At 49.6% G+C, this 20,000-nt stretch overlaps 3 protein-coding genes and 1 pseudogene across 5 annotated transcripts in view; 2 read left to right on the top strand and 2 right to left on the bottom strand.

Moving 5' to 3' along the window:
• The window catches only part of LOC143016339 (serine/threonine-protein kinase DCLK1-like), a 5,380-nt pseudogene extending 899 nt beyond the window's left edge, over positions 1-4,481 (top strand).
• Positions 4,482-7,686: 3,205 nt separating this feature from the next.
• On the top strand, positions 7,687-9,456 carry rfxap (regulatory factor X-associated protein). The gene is made up of 3 exons (XM_076170601.1): positions 7,687-8,386; positions 8,605-8,715; positions 9,082-9,456. Exons 1-3 carry the CDS (start codon positions 7,961-7,963, stop codon positions 9,184-9,186), a joined length of 642 nt encoding a protein of 213 aa, XP_076026716.1. The 5' UTR covers positions 7,687-7,960; the 3' UTR covers positions 9,187-9,456.
• Positions 9,457-10,324: 868 nt separating this feature from the next.
• On the bottom strand, positions 10,325-16,564 carry smad9 (SMAD family member 9). 3 transcript variants are annotated; one of them, XM_076170615.1, is made up of 9 exons: positions 16,404-16,564; positions 15,772-16,010; positions 14,082-14,656; positions 13,073-13,288; positions 12,592-12,855; positions 12,345-12,455; positions 11,911-12,132; positions 11,285-11,541; positions 10,325-10,822 (listed from the first exon to the last, which is right to left on the bottom strand). In XM_076170615.1, exons 3-9 carry the CDS (start codon positions 14,275-14,277, stop codon positions 10,679-10,681), a joined length of 1,410 nt encoding a protein of 469 aa, XP_076026730.1. In that variant the 5' UTR covers positions 14,278-14,656; positions 15,772-16,010; positions 16,404-16,564; the 3' UTR covers positions 10,325-10,678. The 3 variants fall into 3 exon arrangements, with proteins under 3 accessions (XP_076026730.1, XP_076026729.1, XP_076026728.1); XM_076170614.1 differs by lacking the exon at positions 15,772-16,010 and having other exon boundaries at positions 14,082-15,525; XM_076170613.1 differs by lacking the exon at positions 15,772-16,010.
• A 2,575-nt stretch (positions 16,565-19,139) lies between these two features.
• alg5 (ALG5 dolichyl-phosphate beta-glucosyltransferase) overlaps positions 19,140-20,000 on the bottom strand; it is a 4,155-nt gene continuing 3,294 nt past the window's right edge. Inside the window, exons 9-10 of the mRNA XM_076170612.1 lie at positions 19,855-19,940; positions 19,140-19,611 (exon numbers count right to left, since the gene is read on the bottom strand). Coding sequence (XP_076026727.1) covers positions 19,496-19,611; positions 19,855-19,940 — 202 coding nt within the window. The 3' untranslated portion in view covers positions 19,140-19,495. The remainder of the gene's footprint in view (positions 19,612-19,854; positions 19,941-20,000) is intronic.

Genomic DNA, 20,000 nt, shown 5'->3' with positions numbered 1-20,000 from the left:
TCTGATGTGTTTTCATCTGGAGCTCTGACTCGTTTCACACTGAGCTTTGATTCCTCCGTGTTTATCTGTGATGTCGTCACTTTGAGGATTTAAACTTTGACTAAATATCAGACGATGTTACTGTGAATCATGTCAAAGAAAAAGATTAAAGAATAAAAAATAAGCAGCCAAAATTCAGATGATGAAAATAAAGTCCAAATATAAAGAGGACAAGATTAATCTCTCCTCTCTCTCTCTTTCTCTCTCTCTCTCTCCGTCTCTCTCTCTTTCTACCTCTCCATCTCTTCAGGGCTCCCAGGGCTCCTCTACCTCCCTGTCTTCCTCTAAAGTGTCCAACTCAGTGGAGGAGGGAGACGGAGCTGTGACTGAAGGTGAGGACACGAGGCACATGTGGAAGTCCTGTAAATAAAGCAGAACAAATTGAATTTAGACGGTGAAAATGATTTGACCTCCATGTCTGTTGTCCTCCACACTGACCCGGGTCTCCTTCCTCTCAGCAGTGGATCTTCCGGTGGACGAGGTTCCAGCCGTGCCGTCCTACATCTCTGACCGGTACAAGGTGGGACGCACGTTAGGGGACGGGAACTTTGCAGTGGTGCGGGAGTGTGTGGAGCATTCAACGGGACGGGAGTACGCGCTGAGATCATCAACAAGGGCAAATGCAGAGGAAAGGTAACAGGAAGTCCCCCAAAGCCCCACATGTTGTTGTTATTGTTGTTCTGATGTCATAGATTGATTTGCTGAGTCGTTCCTGTTCTCCTCTTTGTTCCAGGAGCACATGATCCAGAACGAGGTGGCCATCCTGCGCAGGGTCAAACACCCCAACATCGTCCTGCTCATCGAGGAGATGGACACTTACAGCGAGCTCTACCTGGTCATGGAGCTGGTCAAGGTCTGTCTGGCTTCCTGTCTGTCTTCCTGTCTGTCTGTCTGACAGTGAATGAAAATGAACCCAATGTCTCGGCCTTTCCCCGAAATGATGCAGGCCAATGTTTGGTTCAGTACGCTGCCAGCAGGGGGCGCACACACACACACACACACACAGACATTCAGCTCGTGAGGCGAATGATGGATTCCAGCAGGTCACACACACGATGAGGGATGGAGCCCGGAGCACACGTGTGTGTGTTCACATTCCTCATTCTCTCTCTGTCTCTGAGTCAAGAAACGTTTGTGCATAATGCAGCAGGCAGGAGTGTGTGCGTGTGTGTGTGTGTGTGTGTGTGTGTGTGTGTGTGTGTGTGTGTGTGTGTGTGTTCCGTCTGTCAGTGCGGGGCTGCGGAGTACTACAGAATATAGATGAGAGGCAATCTGGAGGAGAATAGAGCGGACGTGCCAGAGAGTCCAAAGTAGGAGGATGGAGAGAGACGAGAGCCAAGAGCTGTGGATGAATGAGGAGGAGAGAGAGAGAGGGGGAGGGAGAGAGAGAGAGGGAGAAGGAGGGAGGGAGGGAGAGAGAGAAAGAGGAAGGTCAGGTGCACACTGCTCCTTTAGTGTCTCAGCTGTGGTATTTGACAGCTTTCACGTTTTAATAAGTGTTGCCATGCAGGTCGTCTGAGTCTGTGCAGGGTGAAGCTCTATTTAAAGAGCCTCTGCTCTACTTAGTGCAGAGAGAGAGAGAGAGAGAGAGAGAGAGAGAGAGAGAGAGAGAGAGTCAGAGAGAGAGAGAGAGAGAGAGTCAGAGAGAGAGAGAGAGAGAGAGAGAGAGAGAGAGTCAGAGAGAGAGAGAGAGAGAGAGAGTCAGAGAGAGAGAGAGAGAGAGAGAGAGAGAGAGAGAGAGAGAGAGAGAGACAGACAGAGTGAGAGAGACAGAGAGAGTCAGAGAGAGAGAGAGAGAGAGAGAGAGTCAGAGAGAGAGAGAGAGAGAGTCAGAGAGAGAGAGAGAGAGAGAGAGAGAGAGAGTCAGAGAGCGAGAGAGAGAGAGAGAGAGTCAGAGAGAGAGAGAGAGAGAGAGAGAGAGTCAGAGAGAGACAGAGAGAGACAGACAGACAGAGTGAGAGAGACAGAGAGAGTCAGAGAGAGAGAGAGAGGACAAGATTAAGACAGGATGAATTACAAAAATGAGATTGAGAGAAAACTTGAATTTCAATGAAAGAAAGAGAAATCAAGTATTTTTCTGGTTCTGGTTCTGGTTCTGGTTCTGGTTCTGGTTCTGAATGGTTCTGACTCCCACCCGCCTGCTGTGATTGATTTGTCCACAGGGGGGCGACCTGTTCGACGCCATCACCTCGGCCAACAGGTACACAGAGCGAGACGCCAGCGGGATGCTGTACAACCTCACCAACGCCATCAAGTACCTGCACAGCCTCAACATCGTCCACAGAGACATCAAGCCTGAGAACCTGCTGGTGGGTTCTGCTCCTCTTCCTCCTCCTCCTCCTGCTCCTCTTCCTCCTCTGTGTCCCTCCCTACTGTCCCCCGTGTTCACAGTCCTCTCTGCCTGTGTCCGTCCCTCCTGTCTTCAGGTATACGAGCACGCAGACGGCAGTAAAAGCCTGAAGTTGGGCGACTTCGGCTTGGCGACGGTGGTGGACGGACCCCTGTACACCGTCTGTGGGACCCCCACTTATGTAGCACCTGAGATCATCGCAGAGACGGGGTGAGAGCAGGACGAGGATCAGGATGTCTCTGTCTCTGCGTCCCTCCTGGTCTGACCTCTGATCTGTCCCTCCTCTGCTCTCTGTGCAGGTACGGCCTTAAGGTGGACATCTGGGCAGCTGGAGTCATCACCTACATCCTCCTGTGTGGTTTCCCTCCCTTCAGAGGGTGAGTGAGGCTCAGACTCTGTGACCTCTGTGACCTCTGTGACCTCTGTGACCTCTGTGGCCTCTGTGGCCTCACTGTGAGGAGCCAAGACGGGAAACTTGAGAAAGTCGCTCTTAACCCAGTGCCACACTCTGAAAAGTTGTGTTTGAGACCCCCTGGTGGTCACTTAGAGTAATGCAGCTCCAGTTGTGTTCTGAACATGTGTGTGTGTGTGTGTGTGTGTGTGTGTGTGTGTGTGTGTTTGCAGCAGCACTGATGACCAGGAAGTCCTCTTTGACCAGATCCTGATGGGGCAGCTGGAGTTCCCACTTCCATACTGGGACAACGTGTCAGACACAGCCAAGGTGTGTGTGTGTGTGTGTGTGTGTGTGTCCGTGTCTGTGTCTGTGTCTGTGTCTGTGTCTGTGTGTGTCTGTGTCTGTGTATGTGTGTGTCTCTCTGACATGTGTGTGTGTGTGTGCTCTGCTGTAGGAGTTGATCCGCTCCATGCTGGCGGTGGAGGTTGATCAGAGACACACGGCTCTGCAGGTCCTGGAGCATCCATGGGTCACTGTGAGTACAGAGAGAGAGGAGAACATCACACCTCCAAGGAAGAGAACACAAGGACTCAATCTACTCTCCTCTCCTCCTCTCCTCTCCTCCTCCTCTCAGGATGAAGGTCTATGTGAGAATGATCACCAGTTGTCAGTAGCAGGAAAGATCAAGAAGCACTTCAACACGAGTCCCCGAGTCAGCGACACCACAGCTGGAGTGTCCGTCATCTCTGTAAGTCCCTGCACTACCCATAATGCACCTGCTCTGGTTCCGTCTTCTTCTTCTTCTTGTTCCAGTGTCTTTGCTGTGTTCTTCCACTTTCAAACGAGCCGGTGTGGTTTCTCTTTGTGTTCAGCTGGATGACAGCTTTTCTATGCAGAGATCTGGGTCGTTGGATTTCTACCAGCACCCGGCCATGTACTGGATCAGGTACGCCAGGTTTCCATAGCGACGCAGCTGATTAGACGCTCGCAAAGCAAAACAAAACGGCCCAAATGGTGTCTGTCCTCCCCGCTGAGTGGGTTCTGTTGTGCACTTTGTCGTCCCGCTGTGTCCGCCGCTCCGTGCTGTCTGTGTTTGGCTTCTTCTGCTTTATTGTTCTTCATCCCTCACTCACCCGCAGCTTTGACTCATCGCTTCCTGTCTGTTGCTGATGTTTATGTTGTAATTCAGCTTCAGCGTCTTTTAGATTTGTTGGCTTCATGCCCCGGTCTAAAGCTGAAGCCCCTGAACCTTTTTATTCATTTTCTCTGTGAATGAAGTCATTTTGTCCCCAGGCTTGTTCTGTGAGTCTGAACCATGTGGAGTAACTGCAGACGTCTCAATAACACCATCATACATATTGGCAATATTTCAACCAATCAAACAGAAATAAGATGCTTGGATTAATTTAATTTAATTTAATTTAATTTAATTTAATTTAATTTAATTTAATTTAATTTAATTTAATTTAATTTAATTTAATCTAATTTAATTTAATTTAATTTAATTTTTAAATTTCCTCTGGTAAGTAATCAAATCTGAATCATTTCTTGTGGATCCCGTGAGGCTCTGCTGCTCCTCCATGCTGGATTCCCTCTCCCTGTGGTTGTTGGTTCTAATCCTAACCTTCCTGTTGTTCCAGGCCACCGCTCTTGATAAGGAGGGGCAGGTTCTCAGACGAGGACGCCACCCGGATGTGAAGCTGTTGCCTTTGCTGCTGACGACGACAACAACACCGACCAAACACACCTAGAGGGCGGAGCCACCCAGTTGCCTCCCTGGCCTCTCCATGGCCCCTCCCTCTCTGACCCCTGACTCCTGCCCCGCAGCCTCCCCGACCCCCGACCTCCCATCAGACTCCTCCATCAGCTCGGTCAGCACCCTCCACTCCCCCAACTCGCCCGTCTAGATAGAAGGTGTAAGGAAAGGGGGAGGCGGGGGAAGGAATCGTCCTCGTCCAGCTCCTCCCTCTATGCGGAGGAGGAGGAGGAGGAAGAGTCCCTAACATTCTCCCGTTCAGGGCTGGAGGTGAACAGGGAGGAAAATGTTCTGCTCCCTGGAGTTCATCTCCCAAACCTGGAGGAGAGATCGATGAACTGGTGGATAGAGGAGGAAGAAGAGGAGGAGGAGGAGGAGGAGGAGGAGGAGGACGGACACTCTAGAGGCAACAAGTAACAGGAATCAGGAGGAAGAAGGCAAAAACTGAGTGAGGTGAAAAGACTTTGATTTCATTTTGACCATTCTCTCATCTGAGCACACGATCCAGAGCTCCAGGAGCCCGGCGAGGGCGACGGCGGCGGCGTTCGGCCCTGTGGTGATGATCGGAGCTGGACGGTGGAGAAGCTCCACGCAGCAAAATGAGAATACGGACCAACGTTCATGTTTTATTGAACCTTATTTATTCCTTATCCAGTGCATTTTTAATACGTATTTCTCTTTTTCAATACGGATTTGTGTTTTTGTTGACTTCTATCCTAAGAGCTCGGCGGGGAGAAGCGACGGGAAAGTGTGTCGATGTAAAGCAGCTGCTCACTGTGAGGAGACATGTTAGAGTTTATTACCAAAACAGCAACTAAGAGGTACAGAAACACAGAGCGGGAGGAAAGCCGAGGTCACGGAAGAAAGCCGAGGTCACGGAGGAAAGCGGCGGTCACGGAGGAAAGTGGCGGTCATGGCGATGCCTTCCTGTAAAGCTCCACAGCAGCGATACAGTTTTACATTTTACACAAACTGCTATTAATCACTTATGGTGCGTTTGATTGATTGCTTGTTGTTCCTTTTTGGTAACTGATAACAGCATTCAAGTGCTTGTGTAGCAAATTTTCCAACATTTCTGAGCGTTTTCCACTCCGTCTTCTTTTCTGAGTCCCGTTTGTGTTCTTGATGTTTTCACGCTCGGCTCATCGGCCTTGTTTACGTTTTGCTCCAGAGGTTCTAAGCGCGCCGCCATCTACAGACTCTCATCAGACATCAATCACACTCACCTGTGTGTCAGTGTGTTCAGTCAGGTTCTGTCACACACACACACACACACACACACACACAAACACACACACACACACAGTTCCAGATGGAGAGAAAGTGAAACTGAAAGTGTTTCCCTGAGTGAGATTAGAAACACACAGAGAAGACAGAGGCTCCTCCCCTCTGCCTTCACGTCACACCCAGAGTCAAGCCTCCATCCACCGCAGCTCACTCCCATCAAATTGGCTTTGTAGCAATAAACATGATGATGAAGATGACGATGAAGAAGAAAACCATTGTAACATTCCTGGTGTTATTCTGCAGATTAATTTTAAGATGTTATTGTTTCATAAAGCACTTAAAGTAGCTAAGAGAAGAAGGTGCCACCAGTGGTACATGTAGCCCATTTTGAGAACCACTGATCCAGACATCATGCACCTTATGTGAATGGGAAACGCTTAATGACCTGAAGGTGTGAATGGGAGTTAGTGTCTCTCTCTCTCTCTCTCTCTCTCTCTCTCTCTCTGTCTGTGTGTGTGTGTTGGACTGGCTCAAACCTGAAGCTGTCTGTCTCCATGGCTGGTCCATATACGTGCAGTGATCTTACCCCAGTTTAAAAGCTGGAGCTGAGCCTGACACTGAGCCTGACAGCTGATCTCCCTCCCATGTCGACATCATCGGTGCCTCTGGCTGCTGCGTCTTCACGATGAATTCAGCAACAATCCTCTTCATCCTCTCCATTCCAGTGACAGTAGATTTTGTTTTCATAGCTCTGCAGAGGAAACTCCGGAGCTCTTAGTGCCGTTTACATGAGATTCTTTGTGAATGCGGCCTCTGGAGTATCACTGCTGTCAGAAAGATGGGAGAGGAAATCAGTCTGGACAGCAGAAAACCAGCAAGAATTCCAGATCAAGGATTTATCTCTGTCTGTCTCTGATGGAAGCATGACGAACATACAGTAGCCTATTCTTATTCAACTGCTTAGTGATGAACTGTTGTTTTGTATGTTCTGTAAATATCACTTTGATTTATTTTGATAGGTTCTTTTCTAGCTGTACGTCAATGACAACTATAAACAAATCAGCTAATCGTGTTTATCAGTGAGCAGTGGGGAAGAGGAGGCTGCTTCCTGTCGGACACAGGGGAATGATGTCACTTCCTTTGCAAAAGTAACCAATGAAACAATGTCAGATAGAAGCAGAGGAGAGACGTGAGCGGAGGGAGAGACGGACGTCACAACGTTTGTCTGCTAGTTTGTGTGTTTAGGGTTTGGTCATCACACGTACAGTAACGTGATGATGATGATGATGATGATGATGTGCTGGTGACATTCACTCTCCGCACACCCGGTCGTACCAAAGTGCTCTCACCGCTGCACCACACTATTACGATCTGTTGCAATACCAATACATGTACCTCTGTTCAACAATGGTCTATTAATGATAGTAATAATAATAAAATGTGTTTAAAAATAAATGGTCTGTGTCTGTTAAATCTGTATAGTGGTGAAATTACAATAGGAGTGTATTAAGTCCAACAACATTGCCCCCGTTGATGAATATAAATATGATTAAAAAGGAATATTAGTTCATCAATATTAAAGTGATGCTGCAGTTTCCTGTGAGAACAGCGCCCCTATCGGTAAGGAGGCGGCTTGGCTCTTTGAAACCACAGCTGGCAGAGGAGAAACGACGGAGATGAAACCGGTGGGATAGCAAGAACCGGAACCGGAACCAGTCAGAACCAAAGGACATCACAGGCTTGTCACTGTCAGGTACACATTTACAAAGGTAACGGTAGAGTTGTTATAGATGGATCTTTACTTTTCTTTTCACTTTTATTATTTATATTCTCATTGTATATATGTATTCAACTTCTCCGTTGAAAGGTGCCGTGTGTTTATCACCAAACCCTCCGCTTGAGGTCAGTATAACACAAGAGACCACCAAAATACAGACGCACGAAGAAGACGCTCCAGGTCAGACGCGACCCTGTGCGGATCAATGGCCGCTGCTCTTAAAGCGTTAAAGTGTTAAATGATCCGTGTCACTCATGATGGCGCGCACAGAGCTGTGAACTCTGCGTGAACACTGCAAGGGAAACCGAGCGAGGAAACGAAACCCGAACGAGCGAGCCGGCGGCCATAGAGCCAGATGCTAGGAGGTTAGCTCCCTGCTAGCTGAAGCTGCTTTCTGTTTCACTCTGCGCCGCCGTCATGAGCGAAGAAGAAGCTTCCGCCCCGGCGAGCAGAGACCGGGACTCCACGCTGCTGCTCACCAAGGACGGACAGAGGTACTACGTCAACAAGAGCGGCGTGCTGGACAGCAGGAACGTCCTCACGCCGCTCGAACCGGACAGCAGCGCCTCTTACGACATGGACGACCTGGACGAGGAGAGCGACGTCCTGGACACCTCAGACCCCCGGGACAGCGCCGCCAGCCCGGAGGAGCTCAACGACGAGGACATGTCCGAGGGGGACAACGCCCCCAAACAGTGCACCTACGACGGCTGCACGGAGACCACGAGCCAGGTGGCCAAGCAGCGGAAACCCTGGATGTGTAAGAAACACCGGAACAAGATGTATAAGGACAAATACAAGAAGAAGAAGAGCGACCAGGCCATGTCCAGCGGCAAACTGGAGGTGACGAGAACTCACGAGAACTCACGAGAACACATGGCGAATACTACTACTTACGTTTATGAGACATATTGATTATCACACATGTATCGATACTTAGCAGTCAGACCTTTAAGTTCAGCTTAAGTCTGAAGTCTATAAACTTTTGCTCCATCTAACGTTGTTGGCGAACTGTTGATTCATCAATGACGTCATGGCGTTGTTGTTGTTGTTTACCACAGGAGAACAATGAGGAGCGTCCAGTCTCTGTGAACAAGCAGCGTCTGGGGGCCATGGGGGACCGACCAGCCAGACCCTCACTGATCGAGCAGGTCCTCAACCAGAAGAGACTGGTGAGTCCCAGCTGGACCGAGTCAGGACCAGGACCATGTCTCTCTGCTGTCACTGCTGCTTCTTCTTCTTCTGCTTCTTCTTCTTCCTGCTCCAGCTGATGTTTGCTCAGACCAACATGAGCTCTGACTTACAGAGGATCTCTCTCTCTCTCTCTCTCTCTCTCTCTCTCTCTCTCTCTCTCTCTCTCTCTCTCTCTCTCTCTCTCTCTCTCTCTCTCTCTCTCTCTCTCTCTCTCTCTCTCGACAAAAACAGAAACACACTCACCAGCAGATGGCGCCACTTTGTAACGAGATATGATTTGATGACATGAATATGATAAGGTGACTCTATATGTGTGTGTGTGTGTGTGTGTGTGTGTCCTGTAGTCTCTGCTCAGGAGTCCTGAGGTCATCAGCTTCCTGCAGCAGCAGCAGCAGCTTCTGGCCTCACAGAGCCGCAGCCAATCACAGCAGCAGTTCCCAGGCTGCTGACGCCGGCGGTCGGGCTTCACTTTGTCGCTGGGAAATAAGGAATAAGGTGGACACACATGAGGCTGAGTCTGATCCTGAGTCTGATCCTCAGTAGGAAGTGAGGTTTCCTATATAAACACAACATTCATCCTTGGTTTCCTCCTCATCGTCTGCACTGAAGGACGACTCGTCTCTGTGAATGTTACAGCATTTTATAATCAATCTGATTATTTGATCCTGCGTTCACTGTAGAATGTATTTTTTACATTATACTTATTTATTATGCTAATGACTCCTCCCTCCCTCCCCTTCACCTCCTGCCCTCCTCCTCTTCCTCACCTCTGTGTGGTATATAATAATGTGAGAGTTTTACAGATTTCTGTGTTTTTAATATTTATAACGGAGCTTTGTTACAATCAGGCACGTGGTGCGTTCAGGGCCCCTTTTAATGCAGGATTTTAAACCTCTGACCGTCTGAAAATGTTGCCCCACTGGCAGATTGTGTGTCACTGTTGTGTAAACGTGTTGACATGAGTGTGTACAGTGTGTGTTTTTATGGTCAGGATGATAAACGTCTGGAGGCTGAAGAAGCGGGTTAGGAAGCTAAATGTGGGAGGAGTCAGAGTTTTCTATTTGTTTGTAGAAACGTCTGATTGAGGAAGAAATTCCAGAAATAAAATGTTTTTGAAATTCAAACTAGACAATGCTTCATTGTTCCTTTTTATTCTAGAAAATGATATTCAGCTTTTTCATTTTTTTTCATCTTTCTATTCGCATTCTTTTTCCTCTTTCTGAAATTTCCATTCTCTCGTTCATTTTCTTCACCTCCATTTTCTATTCTCTCGTAAAAACAAAGAAAAGAAGAACGAGAAAAAGGTGTAGGGAAAAGAACGAGAGAATAGAATATGGAGAAAATGGAGGTAAAGAAAATGAACGAGAGAAGACAAAAAAAGGCGGTGAAGAAAAAGAACGAGAATAGAAAAATAAAAAATTCGAAATAGGAGGTGAAGAAAGAACAAGAGAATGGAAAAATTAGGAAAATGAGAAAAAAGGGGTGAAGAAAAAAAAAAGAACGAGAATAAGAAGGAGAAAATGGATTTAATGACCCAATGAAGCACCACAAGTATTAGATATAAGATAAAACAACTTTAATGCAGCGAGTAAAAAGCAAACAGGAAGTCAAACATTCAATCAACAAATGGAGACAAAGATTCAAATACTCAGTACCTACAAATATATCCCAGAGAGAGAGAGAGAGAGAGAGAGAGAGAGAGAGCGAAAGAGAGAGAGAGAGAGAGAGAGGGAGAGAATAGATGCAGAGTCATTGTTCTGTTCTGACTTGTAGAAACACTGGAGCTGTAAACTGGCCAAACCAAATGCATGTTGGGTTTTGTTGCTAGGTGATGAAGCCGCTTGGAGACGCTACATTTGTACGATGCGACAGGCGAGCCGAGGCGGGACAGAAAACCCGGAGGCGGAAATGCGTAGAGATTGTGTGCGTGCGTTTTTCACGTTACGACACGGAGGAAATGGGATTGTGCGGAGAGCCCATCTGAGTCAGAACCTTGTCCAGCCACTGCAGCGGGCCGTGCAGGTGCACCTCGATCCAGCAGGGGGTGCTGGTCACGTCCTGACGGTGGTACTCTGCGCCCCAGCCCTGACGACAGGAATCAGGAAACAAAACGGCTATTTTAACATCCGAAACCTCAGCTGTGCGTGTTGGTATGTTAGGTAATTATCACAATGAATAGCTGCAGAGCGATGGTGTGCGTGTGTGTGTGTGTGTAACAGGAGGAGGCTGTGTATCGTGGCGTATGTTAGGATTCAACAGCTCGGCCTCCCTGTGGGTCTGAGCCAAAGACTGAAATAACAGCAGATGATGTTAGAGTCATAAACTCATGAAGGTTTGAGGTGGAACACATGATGTCACTGATTGATTGATTGATTGATTGATTGAAAGGTCACTGAACCTATGAAATTGTGGAGCTGATCTGATGTTTGAAATGATTGTGACCCAAAGGAGGTCCTGAGTTCCATCCCCAGGCCGACCCTGTGTGAACTGTGTAAAGTACCATGGTCTGTTGTCGGTCTTGGCAGAGGTATGAATGGGTTTGGTTACCTTGACGAAGCTCATGCGGATGGTGCACATCTTGGTAAGCTCGTAGACGACCTCGAAGCCGTGGTTGACGGACTGAGCGAGCAGCTGGGCGAACAGCTGGTTGTTGAAGATCTTCAGGCTGCAGCCGCTGGGGATCTTACACACGGTGGTGGCGTGGAAGCCGTGCTGGAAGTTGCAGTTGCGGCTCTGGACGAAGATGCTGCTGTCGCTCAGGCACTCGGCGTAAACCTCGCCGCCCACGTAGTACAGGTGCAGACCTGAAGACGCAGAAGAAGAAGAAGAAGAAGAAGAAAGAAGAAACAGGAAATGAAACCTCCTGCCCTCCAGTCCAACTGTGGTTCATCCAGAACACAAGATCCTTGGGTTGGAGGAGTTTGTTACTGGATTTTGTGTGTGTGTGTGTGTGTGTGTGTGTGTGTGTGTGTGTGTGTGTGTGTGTGTGTGTGCTTGATCTCTGTCCAATGATGACAGACTTTGTGTTCTTTTACTGCGTGAAAATCAAACATTTGGCCTAAATGATTGACACCCGGTGTCTCACACTGATCTGATGATACAACAACACAAAGACTTCAGTTTAAGACAATAAAACAAACAAAGCTGAGCCTGAGCCTGAGCCTGAGCCGTACCTTTGCCTATGTGGCGGCGCGTGTGCTCGATGGTGGAGTTGCGGTTGACGTTGGACAGCAGGCCGAGGCAGAAGCGGTTCTTGTTGTTGGACGGGTCGGTGAATCCGTCCACCAGGACGCTGCGGGACGAGGCGTGGAACGTCTCGCCCACCCGGTTGTTGAGCTCGTAGTACGCCACGGAGCACCAGTACTCCGGCTCCTCGTAACACACGGGACGCATGTCTGAGGGGAACACGGGGGGGAAACAATGACATCACACTCTTCTTCTTCTGTGGTGCAGTACAGACGAGCAACAAGCGCTCAAGACCTCAGACCAGACGGCTACATGTTCTGTCCACTAGGGGGCAGTGTGAGTGTGTGTGTGTGTGTGTGTGTGTGTGTGTGTGTGTGTGTGTGTGTGTGTGTGTGTGTGTGTGTGTGTGTGTGTGTGTTACCTCTGTGCGGGGCAGAGAAGGTGAGCTTCAGCGTGTCTGTGGAGTTGTTGGGCTTCACGTCTTCCTGCGGGCTCGTCTCCATCATGCTGTAGGGCGGCGGGGGCGTCTCAGCTGTGGGAAGACGTTTCTCAAATCACGAGGAGAAGACAGAAATGGCAAAAAGACGCGACTGTCAGACGAGTCAGAGTCTCGTCAGCGAGTCGCATACTTCACACGCGTCTACGACTCCGAGCCTCGCCGCTCCTACCTGTGAGGTGATACGGGCTGCCGGGCTCGGCCGAGCTGTCGGGGGAGTCGGGGAAACTCTGAGCGCTGGGCGACTGGGCGAGGGAGGAGGAGGAGGCGGGGGAGGAGGTGAAGGTGGCGCAGGGCAGCGGAGGGAAGGAGTCTGGGTAGGTGGCGTTCTGAGGCATCAGGGGCTCGCTGTGCAGGGACGCGTTCCTGAACTTGGCCAGCAGGCTGTGCTGAGGGTTGAACTCGCTGTGACGAGGGACCAGCACGGGCGGGAGCACTGAGAGGAGGAAGAGGAGGAGGAGGAGGAGAGGAAGAACAAACGGAGATGCGGTTATAAAAGATCGACTTACCGCAAACCTGCCACTCTGGGGAACGCTGACGGATCGGATCTCCCGTCTTTATTTGGAAACTCATAAAAGATTTACAGTTAACGATATGTGAGCGATGTTATTTTTAAGCGAAGCCGTTCCTCCGTCCGTCCGTCCCGTCCCTACCTGGCGTCTCCACGCGTCTGTAGTGGTACGGGTTGACACAGATGTCCTTCTGCTTGGAGCCGAAGGGGAACTCGCAGCACTCCAGGGCTTTGAGCTCGTGGTGCGACTGCAGGTCGGGCCAACGCCACACACGGCAGTAGATGACGTGAGGGAGGCCCTTCCTGTGAGACACCTGGAGACGCCCGTCCAGAGAGCGAGGGATCGTCACGCACTTACCTCAAGAGAACACACACACACAGCATCAGGATCAGCACAACACACAGCATCAGGATCAGCACAACACACAGCATCAGGATCAGCACAACACACAGCATCAGGATCAGCACAACACACAGCATCAGGATCAGCACAACACACAGCATCAGGATCAGCACAACACACAGCATCAGGATCAGTAACATCAATCACATGTAGAGCTGATGCTAACACACACGCACACACACTGCAAGAGAACACTTTTTTATAAATTCTTTCATAATTTAAGACATTTTCTTGAACTCTATTTCTGAGTATAATTCAATACTTATTTTATAGGTTTTTGTGATTATTAAATATGTGTCTATTATGAATTAAGATTCAGTTGTGTGAGTGTGTGTGTGTGTGTGTGACTGTGTAAGTGTGTGAGTCAGTGTGTTTGAGTGAGTGAGTGAGTGAGTGAGTGAGTGAGTGAGTGAGTGAGTGAGTGAGTGAGTGTGTGTGTGTGTGTGTGTGAGTGTGTGTGTGTCATGATGAGCTGCAGCTGCAAATGTTAGAAATGAGTGGAAAATCAGCCTCAAATCAAATCAAACAGATCAACTTGTGTTTTTCTGTCATTTTGAATTCTGTGTGTGTGTGTGTGTGTGTGTGTGTGTGTGTGTGTGTGTTTGACTCATAAACTCATCAAATCTGAATCTAACTTCATCTTCATCTCATCATGTCTCAGTATGAAACACTGCTGTGAAGGTAAATATAAAGGTGTATCCTCCTCCTCCTCCTCCTCCTCCTCCTCCTCTTCCTCCCTCATACTCACTGGGTTGCCCTGGACAGCTGAGCGCTCTCTCCAGCTCCTCCATCGCTCCCTTCTTCTTCTTCAGCTTCTTCACCAGAGAGTCCACGGCCTTCTCGGCCCATTTCTCCTCCTCGTCTCCTTGTTTCCAGCCCAGCAGACGCTTCACCGCCGGGCTGGTGAAGGAGAACAGGGACGTGATGGAGGTAGTGGAGTTCATCGCGAGACGGACGAGCCGACGGGCGCCGGCCGAGGGATCGGCGGGTCGGCGAGGGGCCGGAGAGCGGGAATGAGGAGGAGGAGGATGAGAAGTCAGGAGGGAGAGGAAACGGAGAGGTGAGGGCGAGAGAGGTAGAGCGGCTCTGTAAACAGACGCTGCTCTTTGTAACGCTCTGTTACTTCCCAGCAGAGCTGCAGGAGGACTTGGACCCCTGCCAGCCCAGAGCAGAGCCTGATCCTGGCCCGGCTGGCACAGAAGGAATCTGGCAGACCTGAGTGCAGAGCCTCCTGCTGGGAAGGTTGTTCCTCACACAGCCAGACGTCCAGCTCAGGTTTCCATCCTCTGGCAAGAGGAGTGAGAGGCAGGGGGAAGCGCTAATCTGAGTGAAAACAAGAGGACACAGAGAGCAACAGTTCAGAGGTGAAGACCAGAGCAGCCAGAGCCTCTCAGACCAGAACCAGACACTGCCAAGCACTCTCTCACTCACTCTGTCTCTCTCAATCTCTCACCCTCTCTCACTCTCTCTGCCTATCTCACTCACTGTCTCACTGTCCCACTCTCTATCACTCTCTCTGTCTCTCTCACTCTCTCGTTCTCACTCACAGTCTCACACTCTTACTCTAACTCTCTCTGTGTATCTCACTCTCACTCCCTCTATCTCTCACTCTCTATGTCTCTCTCACTCTCTCTGCCTATCTCATCCTCTCTCACCCACTGTCTCACTCTCATCCTCTGTCTCTCACCCCCTCTCTCACTCACTCTCACCCTCTCACTCTCACTCTCACTCCCTCTCTCTCTCTCTCCCTCTCTCTCTCTCTCTCCCTCTCACTCTCTCATCAGTTAGCTTGTAGGATGCTGTGCTGGGCTATGCTGCGCTCCACATGTTGACTGAGTCAAATGAAAACCAAGCAGCAGCAGCAGAGCGACCCGGAGCAGAGAGAGCAGCTGGAGCGCTCTGCCTGTTTCTCTGATCGTGCCTCTGACGCCCAGGAGCCAAACTGTCTGGCCAGAACACATCAGAGGACAGGAGGGGGAGGGGCTTTGTGTTTCTGTCTTCTGGTCGAATCCTGATGACTGAAGAGAAAGTGTGTGTCTGTGTAGATGTGTGAGTGTTTGAGCAGACCGGCTCTTCCTCAGTACACACACACACACACTCTTCATCAGTGTGACTCCCTCAGGTTAGAGACAGACAGCATGAAGCTTCCTGGTTCTTGTTGTTCTGGAGATGAACTCAAGTCTTTGTCAAATCTGGAAAAAGACGGACAAGAGACGGAATCTGATCCGTCTGCTGTTTGCTCTGGTTTCCTCCTAAACAGACAGACAGACAGGCAGGCAGACAGACAAGCAGGCAGTCACTCAGGCAGACAGGCAGAGGGGCAGACACACAGGCAGACAGGAAGGCAGACAGATAGACAGAGGGGCAGGCAGGCAGGCAGACAAGCAGGAAGAGAGACAGACAGACAGAGGGACACAGGGACAAACTGAGGTACAGACAGACAGGTCGCGGAGGTTTACGATGACAGCGGAGGCGCTCAGGCTCAGCGCGGCTTCTTCAGTCGCTTTATGGCGCTGGCGTCTCCCTGTCTGCGGCTCTGATAGGCTAATTGCCTGAAGCTTTATCATCGGGACGTAAACACAGCAGCTTCCTCTCTGCACACTGAGTCACTCTGCTCTGTCCAAACACGGGGGCTGACCCGTGAACGCACCGTGCCGGTAAAGTTCAGATATACCTGCTACCGAGCAGAACACACACACATACACATACACACACACATACACGCACACACACACACACACACACACACACACACACACACACACACACACACACACACACACACACACACACAGCGTGTCAGCTGTAAACAAAGAGCCGCGCTCATGAGTATCCGCGTTTGTTTAAGTTTTTAAATCTAAATACACTAAGAGGTCACAAACCGGACGCGTCCACAGATGTGAGGTCACAGCTGAGGCGTTCCGCCACTCACAGGAACCAAACTGACAATTATTCAATTATTCAATCACTTTCTCAGACATTTAACAGAGGAAACAAACAAACAGCCGCGCGCTGTCTCAGGCCGAGCGCCTAATAAATAAATAAATAAATAGTTTAAAATGTTTCTCACCTCTGCTGTGATAACAAGTGCAGCGCAGACAGCCGTGTGTATGTGTGTGAGGGAGTGTGAGTGTGTGTAGAGGCTTCACCGCCTGTTGTGGGGCAGGACAGCGCACATGCAGCAAAGGTGTGTTAGTGTGTGTGTTAGTGTACGCGTGTGTGTGTTGACGTTGGTAGTGTTTGCGACGACCAGGGTCAAGACGGACTGAAAGAAAGAAGAGACATCCGGTGGATTTCAAAATAAATGCATAGATGCGTCGCATTAGTGCGCCAACGGAAAAAAACACAATAATAATAAAGAAATAAGATGCTGCTACGACTACGAGCACTAATTACTTTTAGAAAAGTCAGAATGAAAGTACATACCTCTGCCAAGGCTGAGTAGTCCTGCAGTTGTCATGGCTTCAGAATGACGAGTAATAATGACGAGTAATAAGTATCATCCCTCCATCGAGATGTAACAGGTTAAATCACGCACGAGCCACTAACAAACTAACACACTTCTGATTCTACCGTGTATTGATACAATTTCTCTGTTGTTGTTGTTGTTGTTGTTATAGCGTCACTAATGAATGTTCATGAATGTTATTGTAAACATTAGTGAACCACCTGTGGCTCCTCGTCTTATTGTGAAGGCGGAGGCTCCGGCGGCTCGTGTGTGTGTGCGGCAGCGTGACGGCTCTCAGGTCTCAGCCCGGAGCCTCCACTCCTCCAGACGGAGCCGAGCGCCACACAGCCTCGGCGGCGTCAGCCTGGCTGGAACCGCAGCGCCTGCACGCCAGATCCCTCCGCCCGCTCCTCCTGCTGCTCCTGCGCCTCCTGGAACTCAACCAGTAGCTCAGGGATTCAGGCGCGGGAACGGAGGCACGTGCACGCGCGCGGCTCCTTGGATCGATCCCACCTGTTCCTCCTTTAATACGCGATCCCGCCGCATTACGACACAGAGGAGGTTCAGGCGGATTGTTCTGCGCTTTAAGCTCGTCAGCGTCTAAACCGGGACGTAAAGTGATGTAAACAGTGACACTTTGTTCTGTTTGATCACTCAGGTGTCGAGTTTAACGTAAATAAGAAGGAAGTAGCGCAGCGTTGATCCTCTGCTGCGCTCATTTTCCATTCCAAATGTTCCGCTAGACTCCAGCGTCAGGCGCGAGCTAATAACTGAGGCTTATGCAATCATCTAAACTTCAGATTGTTTAAGTAGATTAACAAACTCGTTACACTTTGAGCCTCTCTGTGCATTCAGATATTTAAGTTATAGAATGTAATGAATTCCAAATATTTAATGAACACCAATAAAAACCTGTGAATGTGGTTTCAGTGTAATTTAGATGATGATGCACGTAAACACACACACTGCACCTGTGTACGTACATGTGTTGATATAAGATAAATATAACATAATTAAAACACATATGATCTGTGCCTCAGCTTCCCTCAGACTCTATCATGAGACGTTCACGCTCTTTCTGCTCCTGTAACTCTCGGTTGCTCCTGCGTCCATTGTTGTAGACGCGGCGCGGCACTGTGTCTCTTTGCGGATGGATACGCTGCTTTATCGGCTGTGGCGTGACTGGTCCAGTTAATGACGCAAGCCCTGCTGGCGACACTCAGTCTACAAGTTTGACATTTTCACAGTTTACAGCAACTGCAGCGGAACCAACAATACTCCCAACATCTGATCACTCTGGACCCGCCAGGACCCGCCAGGGCCCGCCAGGTGGATCACAGAGCCGCGGCGCCGCAGGAGGAGCAGATCACCAATTACACTTATTAAGATTATTAAGGTTCTTCACTTTTCACTCCCTAATCTGTTCAAAATGAGGAAATGAGAGTCATAGCTTTGTTTTGGTCGTCAATCAAGTCTGTATTTACCAATAAAACTAATGATAATGTTAATCAATACAGTCCTTCTGTAATCTATAGGATTATGTGGACCACTGTGGCCCCCCAGTCTGGTCTGAGGCCCCCCAGTCTGGTCTGAGGCCCCCCAGGGAGGCTGAGAGGATTCAGACCTGATCTGAGTAAAGCTCCTTGAATAGCGTAGCTGTAAATACAGTGTGTGTGTGTGTGAGAGCTGGCTGTCAGTCCAAAATGACCAAACTACACAGATCCACAGAGGGCGAGGGTCTTTGAACTCAATCTATAACTTATAATCAGTTCTAGATACAGACGACCGCTGACGTGAAGAAGCTGAGGTTGAATCCACCGACCTGAAGGGAGCGACAGGAGACAGGAGGAGAGAGGAGAGAGGAGACAGGAGACAGGAGGAGAGAGGAGACAGGAGGAGAGAGGTTCAAGTCTTCACTCTGCTGCTGTCTGAGAGGCGACCAGCTGATGCTTACTGCTGAGGACAGACAGACAGACAGAATCAGGATGAGGACCTCAGCCTGGCACCACAGGAGGGCCTTGACTCATCCGGACCACAGACAGGCAGGCTGGACCTCCTCCAGGGAGCTGATCCACATGAGGCTTATGAAACAGGATCCAGGATTTGAGAGGTTTGTTCCAGGAAGCAGGTTTACAGATTTATGGACTTCAGAGCTGGAATCCCTTCAATACTGGAACAGGGACCGCCTGAAGACCTGCACCGGGTTTTAATAAGCAACAAAACCTTCTGCTCCGCTCGGCCTCACCTGAGAACTCCACACACTCTGTCCCTCAGCCAGACGGGGGGGAGGAAGACCTGATGAAGAAGCTCAGAACATCAGAACACCGCCTGCTGCACATTAATGACATCATCAAGCCGTGACGTCACTTCTTTTATTTTCCTTTACGTCAAAGCACAGAATTCCTCCACTACATGGAAACACTCAGACCATCAGACACACATGAGAGTAACAGGGCACAAGGATCAGTCAAACAGTCTATACCCTGGGTGCCATGGCAACAGAACCCTGTGTAACGGGCGGGGCCACGACGAGCCGACGTCCAAATGAAGACAGACGGGGACCGGGAAGACGTTTCACCTTCGTCCTCTCGTCCTCAGATAACAAACAAGAGAGGGAGATGAGGTCAAACTCTCTGATCATTGATTGGTCGACCCCCCGTCGCAGGCCGCCTCCCCCGTGAGGCCGGGGGGGGGGAGGGGCTCGTCCCGATTGGCTAGTCGGTCTTCCGCGGCGACTCCAGCTTCCAGGCTCCGGTGAAGTAGCGCAGGCGGATGATGATCAGGTCGCGTCCCATCTGCAGCCAGCTCCAGAACGGGACCAGCTTGGACCCTGGAGACAAAGAGGCGGGGTTTAAATCATACACATCACAGAAACATGGCGTCTGCTGCTGGAGCGACGTCACGCTTTAGAGATCTGAGGCTCAACGCTCAGGAAGGAAAGAGAAGCAAAGAGAACAAGCAGAGACAGAAGAGCAACAAGGACGACATCTCTGGCAGGAGATATTTATAGACCCACAGATCACACACACACACACACAGACACACAGATGTCCACATGAAAAAGCCCACCGACCTTCTATTTCTGTCCAGTTGACGGCAACTTCAGCTATGGGGATCCTGAAACACTGAGCGATGAAGAGGAGCTCAACATCAAAGGCCCTGAGAGAGAGAGAGAGAGAGAGAGAGAATTAGAGTGAGACAGAGAGAATGAGAGTGTGA

The sequence above is a fragment of the Genypterus blacodes genome, unplaced genomic scaffold (genome assembly GCF_046128005.1).
Source record: "Genypterus blacodes isolate CSIRO-AG114 ecotype Tasmania unplaced genomic scaffold, CSIRO-AGI_Gbla_v1 ptg000225l_1, whole genome shotgun sequence".
In the NCBI taxonomy this organism is placed as follows: Eukaryota; Metazoa; Chordata; class Actinopteri; order Ophidiiformes; family Ophidiidae; genus Genypterus; species Genypterus blacodes.
The sequence above is the reverse complement of the archived record's forward strand: the minus strand, read 5'-3'. Positions and strand labels throughout refer to the sequence as shown.